The sequence below is a fragment of the Sylvia atricapilla genome, chromosome 2, assembly GCF_009819655.1.
Source record: "Sylvia atricapilla isolate bSylAtr1 chromosome 2, bSylAtr1.pri, whole genome shotgun sequence".
Taxonomy (NCBI): Eukaryota; Metazoa; Chordata; class Aves; order Passeriformes; family Sylviidae; genus Sylvia; species Sylvia atricapilla.
Genome location: NC_089141.1, coordinates 115196047 through 115213134, shown reverse-complemented (window position 1 = coordinate 115213134; position 17088 = coordinate 115196047). Strand labels below are relative to the sequence as shown.

The following is a 17088-nucleotide window of genomic DNA, read 5'->3' as shown; positions in this document are numbered from 1 at the left end:
GATCTTATGGGGGAGAGTGTCAAAGGATTTAGTGCACTTCAGGTTGGCAGTGTCCACTCCTTTTCTGTCATCCACCAGGTCAGTCATTTATCGTGTGGATCAAGCATGATTTGCCCTTAGGGGTAGCTGTACTTACCCCTCTTGATGATTTTCATGTCCTTCCCATGCATAAAAATGGCTTCCAGGATTAGCTGCTCCATCAGTTTTCCAGGATCAAGGTGATACTGATTGTTTTGTAGTTACCTGGGTCCTTCTGCTTACTCCTGAAGATAGGAGAGAGATTTACCTTCCTACAGTCCTCAGGCACCTCCCAAACACTATGATTGAGCAAAGATTATTGCAAGGGGCAGCGATGTCTTTCACTCTGGTCTCTGAAACCTGAGATTTCTGAAGACCCATCATACTAGTAGAGAGTAAGGGAGAGAGGGCATTAAGAACCCCAGACTTTTATATGTCCTTTGTCACCAGGTTCCCTAGTCTCCTTCAGCTGCAGGCCTACATTTTACCCAGCCTTCCTTTTGTCGCCAATGTACTTATAGAAGCCCTTCTTGTTGACTTTGACATCCCTTGCCAGATTCAAATCCAGTTGGGAGTTGGATGCCAACAGCTGCATTCCCATGTAATTACACTGATCAGTGAGTGATCTCAGCAGAAGGTACCCCAGATGTGTTCTCCAAACCCTGTCATGGTAGCAGCCTCTTCTACACCTATCAACTAAATCTTCAAAGTGCAGCATCAGGGTCATCCCCTGGGTTCCTTAACATATCCTCTGGTCTCAAGGGTATATGCCTTTTCATTAGCATCCATTATCTGACAGAAAAGATGTATTTCCTCTGTCACTCTCATCCACATCCATTCCCTGATTACAGCCCCAGGCAGCACACTGCTCACGAACCTCTCCCCCAGAGCCTCTTTTCCAACCTTTCACCCACCCAATTGCCCAGCCCTCCAAACTGTAACATCCTGCCTTGAATATGAGGACTGTGGGAGAAGGTGTCAAAATCCTTCCTAAAGTCAAGGCAATTGTCACCCACAGCTATCAGCCCTTTGATTCCAGATCCCATCACTCCACCACAGAGAGCAGACAGGATGGTCAATCCATGATGGCTCTTCCCTTCCAGGATCTTTCATGTGGCCTAAAACATGCTACAAGAAGACTCATTCCGTGATTCTCCCAGGGCCCAAAGTGTGTCTGACAAGAACATAGATCCTCAGATGATCCTTTTGGCCTTTGTTGAAGTTGGGACATGAGACTTGCATTTCTTCAGTTGTCAGGGATCTCCCAGTTTGCACCGTGTGTGAAGAGCAGCCCCACAAATCCCTTTCTGTCAGCATCCATCGATGCAGCCTCTTGAGTCCCATGGATTCACGTGGATCAATCTTTTTAAAGAAATACTGACTCTATCTTCAACCCTCTCTGGTAGCTCTCTGAACCTCTTGAACATCACGGAGGCCTGGGAGGCTGGTGGAGCACATTGAGTGTTCCAGTGTTCCAGGGTCTGCTGCTGCTGAACCACTGAGAACACTCAGAAATGGGCCCTTCTTGAGGCCCTCACTACCAGCACCGTGGTAGAGGCTCTTCTTGGCACACTCAGGCTTGAACTTTGACTTTGCTGACAACTCCTGACATGCCTGGCAATGTTTATGGATTCCTACTATGTATCTTGCCTCCATGTGGATCTCAAAGAATTGTGGAATGGTTTGGATTGGAAAGGACCTTAAATATCATCTCGTTCCACACCCCTGCCATGAGCAGAGACATCTGCGACTAGACCAGGTTGTTCTAAGCCCTGGAACCGGGTTGTCCAGCCTGACCTTGGACACTTCCAGGGTTGGGCAGCCACAGCTTCTCTGGGCACCCTGTCCCAGGGCCTCACTACTCTAACAGAGAAGGATTTCTTACCCATATCCAACCTAAACCTGCTCTCTGTCAGTGTGAAGCTGTACTCCCTTGTTCTGTCTTTCCAGGCCCTTTAAAATAGCCTCTCTCCATCATTCTCATTGGCTCCTTTCAGGTACTGAAAGGCCACAATTAGGTCACTCCAGAGCCTTCTCTTCTTCAGGCTGAGCAATCCCAGTTCTCTTAGCATACATCACCTTTTGCATGGCAGCTTAGCCCTGAGGCCCCTGCTTAGCCCAGGCCATCTGCTGACGTCTCTGTGTTTTCCTGCTCACTGGGTTGGGCTGTTCTGGAGTGTGCTGTCCTGAAGGTTTGCCAGCTTTCCTGAGCTGCCTTGGCCTTCAGTGCTGCCTCCCATGAGATCGCTTCCATTGACCAGTTCCCTGTAAAAGCTAAAGTCTGTCTTGCAGTCCAGGGTCTGTACTCTGCTTCTCTTCTTCCTCACTCCTTTTAGGATCCTGAATCTGCTGCTTCACGGCCACTGCAGTCACAGCTACGGCCAACTGCCACAACCCCAGTTTGTGCTCCCTTCTAGGGAACAGCAGATCCAGCTGCATGCCACTCCTGCTTGGCAGGGACATTGGAATTCTTTGTGAGACCAGGGGTCTGTGATCCTGGCTTCCTCAGGTACTGCTGCCTCCTTGGCAGCTTCAGGTCAGGAATCTCCTGGCAGAGCATTGATGTCCTTCTGCCTAAAGCCTTTAGTGGCTGTGCAGGCCCCGTTCAGAAGTCAGAGGTGAGAGGGCAGTGGGGCTGCCATTCAGCCTCAGAGCCCTGGCTCCTGCTCCCACATATTCGAGCAGCAGGACTGGCACAGCCCCAGTAGAGAGTTTCCTGGGCAGTTCCACAGGCAGCTTGACCCCATTTCCCTCTGTTTTTCAGGCAAACATCAGGAGTCTCATGAATGAGCTGCAGTAAAACCAGCTGTGGATCCAAGATTTGGGGCGGATGCTAAATACAGAGCCTGGGGCTGCCCTGCATTAGCTTCTAGCAAAGTTCCTGGAAAAATGTCCATGCTTGGTTTAAAAATTTCCAGAAGTGGTGAACACACCACAGGCCTTAATGAGCCCTTTTGGTGGCTAATTGCCCTCACAGCTAAAAATGTGTCCCAGTCCCATGCAGCTGGGCTCCGAGTCTGCAGCAGCGCATGCCAGCTGAAACGTGGTTGCCATACCTGGTGCCTGGTGGGACCTCTGTGATGTCCCTCAGGAGTCCCCAGGAGGCTGCAGTGGCCATCCTGCTGTCCTTGGGTCTCATGTCAGATCCTGCTGAGCCTGAGCTGCCCACTGGCAGTCAGCCAGCCCCATCACATGGGGTTCACATGTGGGATATAAGCAGTCTGCAGGCAGGGAGCTGAGACTGGGGTGCACCAGCCACAGCCCCCCTCCCTCTGCACACAGTGGCAGAGCACTGAGCAAAGGGTCCAGTGGCCCCAAACTCAGCCAACACCATTACCTGGTCCAGCAGGTGTTTGCTGTTCCTGTGACTTTTCTCTAGGCAGTTTAACATCACCCATCCAAGAGAGACAAGAACCAGGTGCAGGGCTCCAGTTGTGGTTGTACCAGTGATGTGACCTCTCTTAGACCCTGTGTAAGGTCATGTTGGGCAGAGTTTTGTGTTGGAGCAGTGGTCCACAGATGGTCCCATCACAGGATGGGGCAGTGAAGCACCTTGTCCTGGCTGCACAGTCAGGTGCAGTCTGGTTCTGATACCAGACTGCTGGCTCCACCAGTTGTCTTGCTGGAAGATGGCTCTGGGTACCAGGAATCCGCCAGGGAAATGGCGCTGCACTACACAGTAGTGAGAGCTCATCTATTGCTCCCCTGTTCCTGAAACCTGACCCAGGTCTTGTGGCAGGAAGCTGGTATTGAGTATTTCTAAGGGTGGCACCCAGAAGAAGATGGTTATGATGGGGAAGTGAGGCTCTTCTGAAAGCATCAGAGCCTCTGGCTTAAGGAGCCTGAAGCAAGTACCTCACTCTGCAGCACAGCGTGTTGCTGTACAGTGATTAAAGCAGCTGACGTGCATTTTGGGTAACCTTCAGAGTGAGAACTAATTCATTTTGAAGGAAAGAAAAATCTTAGTTTACCATATAGTACCTATTCCGGTCACCCTGGCAGGTGATCAGTTTTTTATGCATTTCCGTCTGCAGTGGTGGAGAAGGGTGGCAGCTGACCCAAGGAATGGCAGAGGCACACCAGGGTGGGGGTACAGGACTGTGTCCCAGGCATGGCAGAGGCACAGTGGGGTGTGGGTGCAAGCTGTACCCCAATAACGACAAGCCAGCACGGAGGCAGTGTACTGGTAACCTGCATACGAGCTCCAGTGAGGTCAGTGAGGTCAGATTTGTCCTCTCTGCTGAGCAGCTCCTCAGGAAGATGGGCTGGGCCAGGAGGGAGTGGGGCAGTGAGCTCTAGGTGGGTCCAGTTTCCCAAAGTGCCTCCTGACCCAGTTCTGTCACAGCACCTGTGTTTCCAAGTGCTCTGCAGCTGGAGTGGGGAGGGGGGGATCCTGTTCCATGGCGCTTCTTCTGGCAGCTGCTGCAGGGCTGGGGAGCAAATCCTCTGCACAGGAGCTTAGTGCTCACCGGAGATGTGGTCTCAGTTTCTCCCTGCAGGCAGCCCCTCAGACCACAGGCAGCAGGGCTGGTGGGGGTGTCCCAGGTGTTGCCTCCTCTCCCTGGTCAGGCCAGGGTGGTCCCACCCCTGCCCAGCCGCCCCGTGTCCCCTTGCCCTCGTTGCTGTGTCCCCGCTGGCTCGCAGCCCCCAGCCCGGCCCTCCGCTTGGCGCGCGTGCGGCGTTCCTGCGCTGCTCGTGCGGGAGCCGAGGCCCCATGGCTGCTGCGGGGAGGAGCTGTGGCTGACGAGGCCTGAACTCCACTTCACCCGGGCCTGGCCCAGCTGCCTTCCCCCAGCTCTGTCCCCCAGCTTTGTTCTCCATGGAGCTCCCAGCTGGTGGAGGAGCTGTGGGCAGGGATGTGGATTCAGGAGTTGGTTTCTGCTGGCCTGAGCTCTGTAGGAGCCCGAGGAGGAACTGGGGAGGGTGAGCAGGGAGCAGCGTTCATCCTCCTGCTCTGTCTGTCGTGGTGGGTGTAGTTCTTGTGGACAGATAACATGAGACTTGACTGTCACAGGGCAGTGGTACCCTCCATCCTCATGCCAGGTGTCTGGGGCTGCTAGACACAGAGCTCTGAGAGCAGGACAGAGCCAGGGCCATGACGACAGGGGGTTGACTTTCTTCCTGACCCATCCTGAGTGTCTTTGCAGAAAAGAAGGAACAGAGGTGCAGGGGCTGCTGCTGCTGCAGTGCTTCATGTCCTGCAGAAGGAGCAGTGGCTGGTCTGGGGCAAGAGCCACAGTTGCTGTCACACTGTGTCATGATGGCCAGTTCTGAGGATGGTGTGGTGCCTGCGGCCATGGAGCAGAAGGTGGCACTGGGGTGTGGTGGTGGTGCTGGGCTGGGTCTGGCTGGTGGTCTGTTCTGTTCAGGTCGTGCCTTCCCTCACACAGGTGACAGCCACAGATGCAGACAGTGGTGCATTTGGCTCCCTTTCCTACTCCATTGGCTCTGGCATCGGCAGTATTGTCCCCACACAGTTCAGCATTGACAAGCACTCAGGGCAGCTGTGCACAGTGCAGCCCCTGGACCGTGATGAGGGCACGTCTGCCTACGACTTCACCATCACTGCTGTGGATGGGGTGAGTGCTAGCGAGGCTGCCTGTGCAGTGTTGCTGCCGATCCAGCATTGTGCAGGGGGTGCTGCTGTCCTTGCACTGTCTCTGATCTGGTGCCTCCTCAGGGCGGCCTGAACTCCATGGTGTATGTGAAAGTGTTCCTGGAGGACACGAATGACAACCGGCCAGTGTTTTATCCACTGGAATATGCTGCCAGCATCAGCACTCAGAGCATGCCGGGGACAGCTGTGCTGCGTGTCACTGCCCATGACAAGGATGAGGGGCTGAATGGGAGAGTGACGTACCGCATCGTCCTGGGAAACTCACCCCCGCTCTTCTCCCTCAACAAGGACACAGGTGAGAACTGGCAGGCAGCCAGAGCAGGCAGCAGTTGGAGCAGTGGGGTGTGGGGGGGGTGTCAAAACCATCCTGAGTGTCACTGCTTGGCCACCTCAGCAGTGCAGTCTGTCTCCAGAGTACGTCTGTTCCTCTCCCTGCCACATCCTTCCCTCATAAACTTCCTTAGCCTCTGGTAACCCCTTCCAGACTCAGTCCCTGACTTTTTGTTTCTGCTCCCTGTTCTGTTCTTCATTTGTCCTGTCTTTCTTCTTCTCCCCATTCCCTGTCCCTGACTCACTGTGCCCTTCCTCTTGTGTGCTGATGCTTTGCCCCATCAGGCTGTATCCTGCTTCCTTTCTTGTCCCTGCCAGTCTCCTCTTCCCCAGCTCAGTTAACTCTCCTCTGTAACTCTGTCACTCTTGATCCCGCTGTTCTCATTGGCTGCATTTGCTCGAAGCCAGAGCAGTTTCTGCTGGGGAAGTGGGTGCATGGGTGTGTGGTGCCAGGGACTCTCAGCAAGACGGAAAGGTGCATTGGGGAATCTGCATACGGGTTCTCAAGTTCCCAGCAGGTGACTGGAATGAGACAAACCCTACCAGCCCTCCTAAGGCAGGGCTACTTCCATTGTAGGGCCTATCAACTATGGTCCTTCATTTCTACACCCCTCCCAGAGCCTCCCTGCCAGCCCAGGGCCCACTTGCTGTGTTGTGACACTCACCCTGTGCCCCACACTGGAAGCCCTCTCCCCTCCTTTCCCTCTCCCAAGACCTGCCTTCTGGCTCATGTCCCACAGGCTTATGTACCTTATGTACCATAGACTCATGTACCACTGCTTAACTCAGAGCTGGATGTAAGATTAAGTGCAGAGGATTTGAGGAGGCTTTTGGGGAGAGCTCCACTCATTCACTCCAGCTCCTCTGTGGTGGGCTCCCACTGTGATGCACATTGTTTCCTGCCCCTTCTGGTCTGTCTTTTCCAGCTTATGGTTTGACCTGTCCCCTGGTGCCAGGTGACAGGAGTGCAGCACAATGCCACATCAATGATTTTCTTCCTCAGGTGTCATCTCTCTGTCATGGTCTCTGAGTGGCAAAGCCAACACCCTGGTGCAGCTGGTGATCTCTGCTCAGGATGGAGGGGGCCTGCAGGCACAGCCAAATGCCCGGGTAAACATCAGCATTGTGGAGGGCACAGTCTCACCCCCTGTCTTTGAGCAAGCTCAGTACTTCTTCAGCGTGCCTGAGGACATGCCACAGGGCGCCAGTGTGGGGGCTGTCCGGGCCCAGAACCCACCAGGTATGGGTTTGTCCCTTTTGCATGTTACCATTTTCCCTGTCCCCACACCATCCTTGAGGGCCAGCGTCCACCACTTCCTCACGCAGTGGCCGTGCTCTGGGAGCTCCACATGCTCACATGTGAATGTGCACCCAGCTCAGCACCTGTGTTTACACAGGTGTTGTATGCACACCTGTGTGTCTGTGCACATGGGCACAGTGCTGCTGCACACCCTGGACCACAGCTTCCTGACCGTGGGGTTGAGGGAGTGAGCTGGATGGCAGCTCATTCCTTCTGTCTCCATGCTCTTACCCACAGGTCACGCTGATGACATCTTCTATTCCATCTCCTCGGGGGACCCTCATGGCTATTTCTCCATTGACTCGGCTTCGGGGCAGCTCCGCACCAGCCTGCCTCTGGATCACGAGTCCCAGTCGGTTCTCATCCTGGATGTCCAGGCCCGGAGCGGTTCACCCCCTGCCTACAGCAACACACGAGTGAAGATCTCCGTGTCAGATGTGAACGATAACGTGCCGGCATTCCCAGCTCCCTCTGACTCCATCTTGCTGCCAGAGGCCACAGAACCTGGGACGACAGTCTACACCGTGCAGGCTGAGGACCGTGACAGTGGTGCTAATGGACAGGTGACCTTTGAGCTGGTGTCAGGGGGCGAGGGCACCTTTGTTGTGGAGCGTGCCTCAGGGGCAGTGCGGCTCCTTGGGGCCCTGCAGCACGAGGCCATCTCGGCCTACAGCCTGGCCATCACGGCCCGGGACGGTGGCATTCCGCAGCTCAGCTCCACCTTCACGCTGCTGGTGCACGTACAGGCCGAGGACGACAACGGGCCCATCTTTGACACTCTCAACTACCGTGTGGAGGTGCAGGAGGGTGTTCCCGTCTCCACCCGCTTCCTTCAGGTGAGGGCCCTGGCACGTGATGTGGAATCCACGGCCCTTACCTACCACCTGCGTGCAGATGGGGACGCCGCCAGCTTTGGCATCGTGCCTGAAAGCGGCTGGCTGTATGTCAAGAGTGCCCTGGACCGGGAGACGCGGGACTTGTATGTGCTGACGGTGCTGGCCTCGGTGGGAGGCCCCGGGACTGCGGCAGACACACGGAAAACTGGCACCAGCACCGTGCGGGTCAGCATCACTGATGAGAATGACAACAGCCCTCGGCTGAGCGAGGAGCGGTACTTCTTCACCGTGTCTGAGAACCAGGCTCCTGGCAGCAGTGTGGGAAGGGTGATGGCGAGCGACCGGGACGCCGGGCAGAACAGCCGGCTCACCTACCGCCTGCTCCAGCACGATCCCAACTTCCTCATCCACACACAGACAGGTGAGACACTCCTGGCTTCCTAGGTGGGGCCAGCTCAGGGCAGCAGTGATGGCAGCCAGGCCAAAACTGGAGCAGAATATTCACCTTACTGCCCCTGCAGTGCTGGGCTCCAGCAATACTCCTGAATAACACAGCTGAGCACAGGCTCTGCTCGAGTGCAGCTTGTGGGCTGGGCTGTGTCTCCACTTATCAGTGCTCTCACTTCTTGTGCCTGCCCCATTCCTGGAAGTATTCAAGGCCATGGTAGATAGGATTTGGAGCAACCTGGGATAGTGGAAGGTGTCCCTGCCCATGGCAGCAGGGTGGAAAAAGATGGGCTTGAAGGTCCCTTCCAACCCAAACCCTTCTGGGATTCTTCCTCACAGGAGAGGTCAGCACCAAGCATAGCTTGGATCGGGAGCAGCAGTCCAGCTTCCAGCTCCTGGTGATTGTGCAGGATGGGGGAGCACCGCCCCGCAGTGCCACCGGAACCATCTATGTCACTGTGCTGGATGAGAACGACAACGCTCCTGCTTTCCTCCACGTGGGCAGTGGTCAGGAGCTAACTGTGCAGGTAGGGGGGTGGGCTGGAGCACCAATGAGGCAGGGGCCTGGTGGCCTCTGGATGTGGGACAGGTGGTGCTGCTGGGGAAAAGGGGATAGGGTAAGGGGACTCAGGAGAATTTCAGGGTGGGAGATGAGCAGGCACAAGTTGGATCCATGCAGCAGCCAGGACAGTTTGGTAAATCTGAGATGTGGCAGGAGGGGCATGTCCTTGGGCAATGCAGATATCCTGGTGCACAGAGCAGGCAGGGCCTCTGGAGAGCTCTGGCACAATCAGGACTGGCCAGTGGGCAGAAGCTTTTGGTACACACATGCCTGTAGGGAGGGACAGCAAAAGGATCTCTGAACCTGACACAGGTTCAGAGAAGAGCCATGGTAAACAGTGGTGACCAGGGAGACACAGGAGGCTATCAGCCTCTACGTCTGGGGACTTTGGGTACAACCGCTTGTCCTTCTGGGAGGTCAAGAAAGCATTGTCAACCCGGGCTTGGCATGCACAGGAGCTTTCTGTGAATCTGTTGTGTCTGCCAGCCAAGCTTTCCCTCTGCACTCTGGTGGCAGCAGTCACTGGGCACTCCTGAGCAGACCCAGCTGCTCAGGAGTAGTGGGTACTGCTCAGGATTAGTGAGTACTGCTCAGGAGAACTGGGTGAGCACCTGCCCCCCACCCACCTGCCTCTGTCTTGCTGCATCTCTGAGTGCCACAAGTGGTGAGGACTCGTGGGAGCCAGTTGAGGGGCACTGGCAGCAGCAGAACAGGATGGGCAGCCAGGGCCCTGACCTCATCTGCTTGGCACAGAGCAGGGACAGCCTGCAGCTGGACTGCCATGCCCACTCTGCACATCCATTGCTGAGCATCAGGCTGTGTGCTCAAAGCCCCTTGCTCTGAGTTGGTCCAGAAACACCACGATGATGACAGCTGCCCTCTGTCACATGTCCTGCCTGAGCCACACACCCCACACAGCTCAGAGCAGACAGGACTGTGTTGGTAGTCACCTGGGTGACACAAGATCAGGAGACACTGCAGCTCCTGCCAGGCCCTCCCTGTCCATTGCTGCTTCCCTTCCCATTCTAGGGTGCAGTTATCCTTGCCCAGCTATCTTTTTGCATGCCCTGTTCTGCTGTAAAAGCTGCTGGCAGGGCTTGGCCTGGGTGAGCACAGCTCCCAGAGGCTTGAGGAGGCAAAGGGGGCACAGTCAGTCTTGCCCTCTCTGAGCAAGGCTCTGGGACCAGCTCAGGCCAGGGCCCAGTCAGCCATGGCATGGCTGAGGGAGCACTGGCTGGGCTCAGTGTTAGGGCATTGCTCACACCTGGCATCTGTTGTGAGCCCTGCTTCTGTGCAGGGACACCTGTGACACGCTTCATGGCAGGATCTGCAGCTGATCCCAGTGTTTGGGGGCACGAAGTGCTGCAAGTGCCCTGCTAGAGCTTGGATGGGCTCTGCCCTTACAGAGACCATAAAAGCAGATGTGTCCTTCAGGGGACAGGACAAGGATGAGATGGGTTCAGAGTTCTGAGGGCAGGTAAATGCTGCAGCAGCTCTGATCAAACACTTGTTTGGGCACTTTGGTTTGGGCACTTTGGTTTTCAGGTACTGGAAAGAGAAATGCAGAAGGGTGAAGTGCCATAACAACCCACTGTTAGCCGTGTTTTGGATGTAGAAGACAGACTTGGAGGAAGAAGTGAAAACTAGATGATAACACAAAGCTCCATGATTTCTTGCAGACATGCTCAGTGCAGTGTTCATGTCAGTGTCCATCAGGCAAAGCAGAGGAGGGTTCTGTGTCAGCACTTTCCAGCATCAGCTGTGGGGTGCTAAGATGAGACATTGGTGGTACACTGGCAGTACCTGGGGTCTGCAGTAATGCAGGAGGTCTGCAGTAATGTATCCTCCCAGAGAATGATTGCGAGGAGAGGGGAGAGAGCACAGGGCAGGAAGAGGGTGCCTGTTTTCAGAGGGAGTGCCCCTGGTGCTGGTGTTTCCCCTCAAAGATGTGATGGTTGATGTCACTGGTCTATTTACAGCATTCAAGGTGAGAGTTCCGTGTGAAGAACTGTAGAAGGATCATGTTTCACTGTTGAGTCAGGGAAGATGATGGGACGTGAAATCACTGCTGCTAAGCAAGTTGCTGGAAAGCAATACGGATGGCAGTTAGTGGTGAGCTCTAAACTAGCTGCTTCAGTTTGGGGAGAAGCCTGGAGCTTTGTGAATATGCTCAGCACAGGCAAAAAAGCAAATCAAATGCTGAGTTTAATTAGAAAAGAAACAGAGAATGAAAGAAAATATCATCACACAGAGCTCAGATTCTGCCCATACTCTCTGCCTGGTTCTGTTCCCTAAGTGAGCAGAAGTGCTAGAAATTGTTTAGAAAAGGATGTTTACAGGATCTCTGGCAGATAATGGTTCCAAGCAGAAATAAACGTTCTTGGTCATGGACAAAGCTGCAGCAATATCAGAAAGGTGAATATCACAAAGGTGTGCACAGAGTCGTGGGGAAATGAGAAGTTGCTTTTTTCATAACACAAGACTGGGCAGCTCCATAAGAACTGACCAGGCAGCAGGTTTAAAATAAACACAGGCAGCATTTCTTCATGCAGAATGTAATTAAATTGTGAAATCCTTGCCCAGAGTTGCATGGGTTCAAAACTAGATGAATTCATGGAAAGAAAAAAATCCATCAAAGGCTGATGAACACAAATACGATCTGTGGCTCAGGAAGTGTCTGAGCCACAGTGGGCTGGGAGCCGGGGAAGTTCACAGGAGGATTGTTCCATACGTACCATGTTTCTCACATTTCTGTATATCCACTGCCAGCCCCTGCCAGAGCTGTGCTTGTGGCCAGAATGGCTCTGTAAGCTTGGGACCAGGCTCGTGTTTGCAGAAACCTTTGGAGAGGGTGGGCAGACCCAGATATGCCCACGTGGCTGCTGTCTTACCAGTTTGCATAGGCAAGTCCACTGCTATTGCTGTTTATTCCTGTTTGTGTGACTGGACTGGCCTTTGTACATGGAGCTGTGTGGGTGTTGGTCATGTAACTCCTCTGACATGTCTGCTTTTCTCAAAGTGGTCTGATTCCTCATGGAGGGGGAGAGTGTCCCTGCCTGCGGAGCAGGAACCACTCAAGTCTGGGTTGAGGGCAGTGGGGGCAGATGCTGCCCTGGCCTGTGGTGGGGAGAGGCTGGAAGGGGCCTCTGAAGCGTGGCCCCACGTGGAGGTGTCCACGCAGACCCTTCTTTCATCAAGGGCCAGGCTATATTTAGGTCTGTGCCTCCATCACTGCTGTGAAAGGCTGTTCCAGATTCCTTGATCTGGTACTAGAAAACATCTCTTCATTCCCAGCCTAAACTAATTTCTGACCATTTTATACTCATTTGTTCTTGTGCCAATATTGTGTTTTTGCTTAAAAAGCTGTCCTCTCTCCCTGGAATTTCCCTCCCTCTCCCAGTGTTTACAGAGCACAGTCCCAGCACTGCCTAGCCTGGCTGAACTGCTCCAGCTCCTCTGGTCTCTCCTCCCAGGGCTTCAGCACAGTGCCAGCAGCTTGGGCAATAGCTCTGGCCCTCACCTCCTCCCAGAAACCTGCACCCTCTTCTCCGGAGTCCTGCTGGGATTCCACTTGGCCCTTTCCTATATTCATTAAGTGGCTCAGAACACTCTGCACAGCTGGGTCTCAGAGGGTGGTCTCTGCCATAGGCTGTGCCGGTGGGATGGGAATGTGAGGTCTGTCCCCTTGAGGTGGGAATTTGGCATCTGCTGGGGTAGAAGGAACAGCAGAACCTGTGCCAAGTGGGAATCCTGTTCCACCAAAGAGTATGTGCTGAGGGGGCAGGTCTGCAGCAGGGAGGAGATGTTTGCTGCTGATGATTCCAAAACCTGACAAGTGCTGAGGGACAGTGATGGGGGTGCATCCACAGCTATCCAGAAAAGGTGTGCAATGCTGTAATGTGTGGTCTCTGTGGCAAAGGAGGTAGTTCCCCTCAGAACATGAGCCCATGTGATTGATGTCTCAATGGTCTTGTGCTGCACTGGCATAAAATGGGGGTCTAAAGTACCTACAGACAGGTAGTGCTACTCAGGAGCAAAGGAGAAAAGGAAAAAGCCCCAAGCTGAGGTATCTGATTGTCAGAAGATCTGCCAGCTACACTTCCAGAGATGGGAAACCTCCCTGGCTAACTGTGGGAACTGAGAAGATCCCTGGCTGTGGCCAGGGAGACTGGCACTGGGCTGTCAGGGCTCACACATTGGCATTTGCAGCTGAAGAGGTCTGTTGGGGCAGGGAGAATCAGGACTGTTGTGGAGCCCTGCACTTAGCTGCAGAGGCTCTAGGTGTAACACGGGTGAAGCAGTCCCCTGCCATAGCCCTCCAGTCTGCCCCACCCTGTCGAGTGTGTTGTTAAATGGGAAAGAAGGACAGGAGGGCTGGTAAGGCAGAACCTCTCCTGGCCAGTTGCTGTGGGCTCCTCCATGTTCCCAGCCTCAGGCACAGCTTGTGGGTCCTACAGGGGGTCAAGGTGTGGGTAAGGTGTAAGGACTGGTGCAACATGGTGCAGACCTCATGCCGTGCTGCTGGAGCTGTGGGGTGATCTGAGAGGTTCCCTGTGCCACTCAACTCCTCCCTGGGCCGTGCTGCAGGTGCTGGAAGAGAAGCCATCGGGACTCCTGGTCGCTTCGCTGCAGGCCAAGGACCCTGACGAGGGGGAGAATGGGACCATCATCTACTCACTGATAGGTACGAGCTCCAGAACCAGCACGTCTGTGCTGCTCTGCCTTGCAGCCGTCACCTGGGCAGATGGGTGCCCGCTCCCCCTCTTTCGCGCCCTCCCCTGTGCTCCCTCCGCCGCGCTTCTCACAGCCACGTTTCCCTCTGTCTGCAGGAGCCTGGGCAGAGCGTTTCACTCTGCATGTGGCTACCGGGGAGCTGCGGACAGCCACGGTCCTGCGCCGCGCTGACCGCGCCGAGTACGTCTTCACCGTGACAGCCAGCGACCGGGGCGCGGTGCCGCGCAGCACCTCGGCCATCGTCCGTGTGCAGGTACCCCAGCTCCTCCTGGCCCTGTACCAGCTACCCCTCACCTGCCTCTTGGAAGGCACCATCCAGCTACTTGGCAGCCTTTCACCCCGCCTCCTCATCCTCTGCCACCTTCATCCCTGGGCCCCTCTGCTCCTGCTCAGCTGTTGATCCAGCCCTAAAATCCACGTGGAGAACCTGGGATGGGAAGGGATGCCTCTGCGCCTGTTCTCATTTCCGAAGAACTGCCGATTGCAGTTCTGCCTTCTCCAGGCCTTAGACAGCCGACCCTCTCCTGGTGCAGGAAAGACAACAGAGGTTCCCTGCACAGACTTCCACTCTTCTCAGCATCTACTTAGACCAATGTTCTGACCTGCAGGGTGTCCCTCATGTCTGTGTCACTTTGGTACTCCCTGCCTGGTACTGCCCAGACACCTACATCCTTTCTTTGCTGTTAGTGATGAGCTTCCTTTTGCAGCAGAGGCTCTGGTTCCCCCCATCAAGGTGAACTCCCACCAGTGTTTCATATCTTCTTGTCCATGGTCTTGCAGTTGCTAAGGCCATTTGATTGTCCTTGCTGTGCCATTTCCACCAGCTCTGCCCCTTGCTCCCTTGAGCCAGCTGGTCTCTCAGTCCTTTCTGTCACACAGCCGTCCCCACTCTGTGCCTTTCCCCTCTCGTGTGGGAGCTCCAGAGCTGACTTCTAGCCCATGTGGGTGGGATATACCATGTTTCCTTGAGAAGTGGAGCCTGGTGTTGGCCTGCCACATATGCCTTCAGCCACCAATAACATGTTTTATACCATTTCCTTTTTACACTGTATCTGTAACCGTTCTGCAGCCTTCAGAGCACTGAGGCCAGGCTGGCCATTCCCATCGTGCTGGTTTGCATCCCTGTAATAGATATTTGCTTGACAGTCACTGGGCTTGATCCCCTCTGAGCTGACAGGTTTGTTGTTACTCCCATTTTCCTCAGCTCCTTGACAGCAATGTGCTTCTTCAGTGAGTTTTCCCTTCAGATCATACTGGGGTGGCCTTTACAGCATCCTCGCTCCCATCTGCAAGTGCACCTCATCCCAGATTAACTCCAACGTGTTTAATAAAACCAGTGATAGTATTTATTTATCTTGGGGTCATACTGGGTTCTCTTTCTGTGCCTCCCATCACAGTGAGTGTGACCTCTCTTCTTACTCACTCTTGCTTATGTTTGCAGAATTGTGTCTGTTAGTTTTGCAGTATTGGACCCAGTCACAGAGCCAAGGAGTGGCTGAGGGAAGGCACTTGTGAAGGTCACCTTCTCCAGCCCCCTACTCAAATGGGGGCTGTGGGTAACTTTTGGCTGTCTCCAAGGCTGGAGACCCCACCACCTGTGGGCGACCTGTGCCAGGGCTCAGGCACTCTCACAGGAAAAGTGTATTCTGAGGACCAGAGGGACCCTCCTGTCTTCCAGCCTGTGCCCTGGCACACGGTTCCCCTGTGCATGTCGCTCACTCCTTCCTCTCTTCCCAGGTGTTGCCATCCTCCCGTGTGCTGCCACGGCCTGATGCCACCGTGTTGACCCTGCAGCCTCTCGAGGGGGTCAAGCCGGGGTCTGTGATTGGTTCAGTGGCTCCCCTGGACGCCCCTGCACGAGGACAACTGACCTACACGGTGGTAGGAGGTGGTGGGGATGGCACCTTTGTGGTCGATAGTATGACAGGGGAGATTTATGCTGCCCGTGAGCTGGACTATGAAGCTGGGGCACGGCACGTGCTCCAGGTGAGTGCTGAGGACACGCAGCACGGCTATCCCTCCAGCAGGTTGGTGCTGGTCCAGATCCACGTGCAGGACTGCAATGACCAGGCACCCACCTTCCCCGAAGACCCCATTACCATTGTGGTGCCTGAGAATGCCCAGGTTGGCTCCTCCATCTTCACCTTCCAGGCGCTGGATGGGGATGGAGCGGGCCCCAACAGCCAGGTGCGCTATGCTCTGCTGCACCTGGAGCCCCCCGGAGCCCCCTTCCAGCTGGACAGCCGCTCGGGGCAGCTGACCCTGCGCCAGCACCTCGACCGGGAGGCTGCTGCCTCCTTCCTGCTGGTGGTGGAGGCCACAGACCAGGCCCGCAATGTCAGCCAGCGCCGCTCGGCCGCCGTCACAGCCCGCGTGTTTGTGACCGACGAGAACGACAACGTGCCCGTCTTCCTGTCCCCGGCCACCGTCAGCGTCATGGAGGACCAGCCCACGGGCTTTGTGGCCCTGCACGTGGTGGCCCAGGACAGCGACCTGGGAGAGAACGGACGTGTGAGCTACTCCTTGCGAGCAGGCAACGGTGATGGCCGCTTCCACCTCAACCCCAGCACTGGTGAGGGCTGGGAGGGTGCAGGGGTGGTGGCAGGGACACAGGGAATGCGGAGGCTGAGGAGGGTGCAGGGGTACACGAGCATGCTGAGCAGTGCATGGGAGCCTGGAGGAGTGGGGCTGGGGGTGCAGGGAGTCCCAAGCACAGCATCTGGGTGGTGTGATGCTGCTGTCTCCTGAGACCCACGTGTCCTGGCACAGCCCAGTGCCTGCAGCCACACAGTAGTCCCCAGGCATCAGCCCCGGTGCCGCTGGTGCCAGCTTGCCCCTCTCCTGTGTCCACAGGTGCACTCTCCATCGTGCGGGCCCTGAACCGGGAGGAGGTGGCACAGCACAACCTGACGGTGGTGGCCACGGACCACGGCTTCCCACGCCTCTCCGCCACACAGCTGCTGTCCGTGCTGGTGCTGGATGTCAACGATGAGGCTCCTGCCTTCGAGAAACCCGAGTATGAAGCCCACATCATGGAGAACCTGCCAGCCGGCAGTCCAGTGCTGCAGGTGCTGGCCACGGACCGGGATCTGGGTGAGGATGCAGGCAAGGGTGAGCTGCCTAGTTCAGTCAGGGCCTGTCTGGAGATGCAGCCCCAGGTCTGGGCACGACCTGTGCCCTTCTGCCAGTCGGGAGAGCCTGGCTGACCAGAGGGAAGGATAAGCACCTGGCCTGGAGGTGGGAG

At 55.5% G+C, this 17088-nt stretch overlaps 1 protein-coding gene across 2 annotated transcripts in view; it reads left to right on the top strand.

Moving 5' to 3' along the window:
• DCHS1 (dachsous cadherin-related 1) overlaps positions 1–17088 on the top strand; it is a 43434-nt gene that overhangs the window by 14099 nt on the left and 12247 nt on the right. For both annotated transcript variants that reach the window (XM_066314251.1, XM_066314250.1), the window contains exons 3-11: positions 5409–5597; positions 5699–5930; positions 6969–7205; positions 7503–8522; positions 8888–9075; positions 13698–13794; positions 13940–14097; positions 15582–16416; positions 16698–16937. In XM_066314251.1, the coding sequence (XP_066170348.1) occupies positions 5409–5597; positions 5699–5930; positions 6969–7205; positions 7503–8522; positions 8888–9075; positions 13698–13794; positions 13940–14097; positions 15582–16416; positions 16698–16937 (3196 nt within the window). The remainder of the gene's footprint in view (positions 1–5408; positions 5598–5698; positions 5931–6968; positions 7206–7502; positions 8523–8887; positions 9076–13697; positions 13795–13939; positions 14098–15581; positions 16417–16697; positions 16938–17088) is intronic.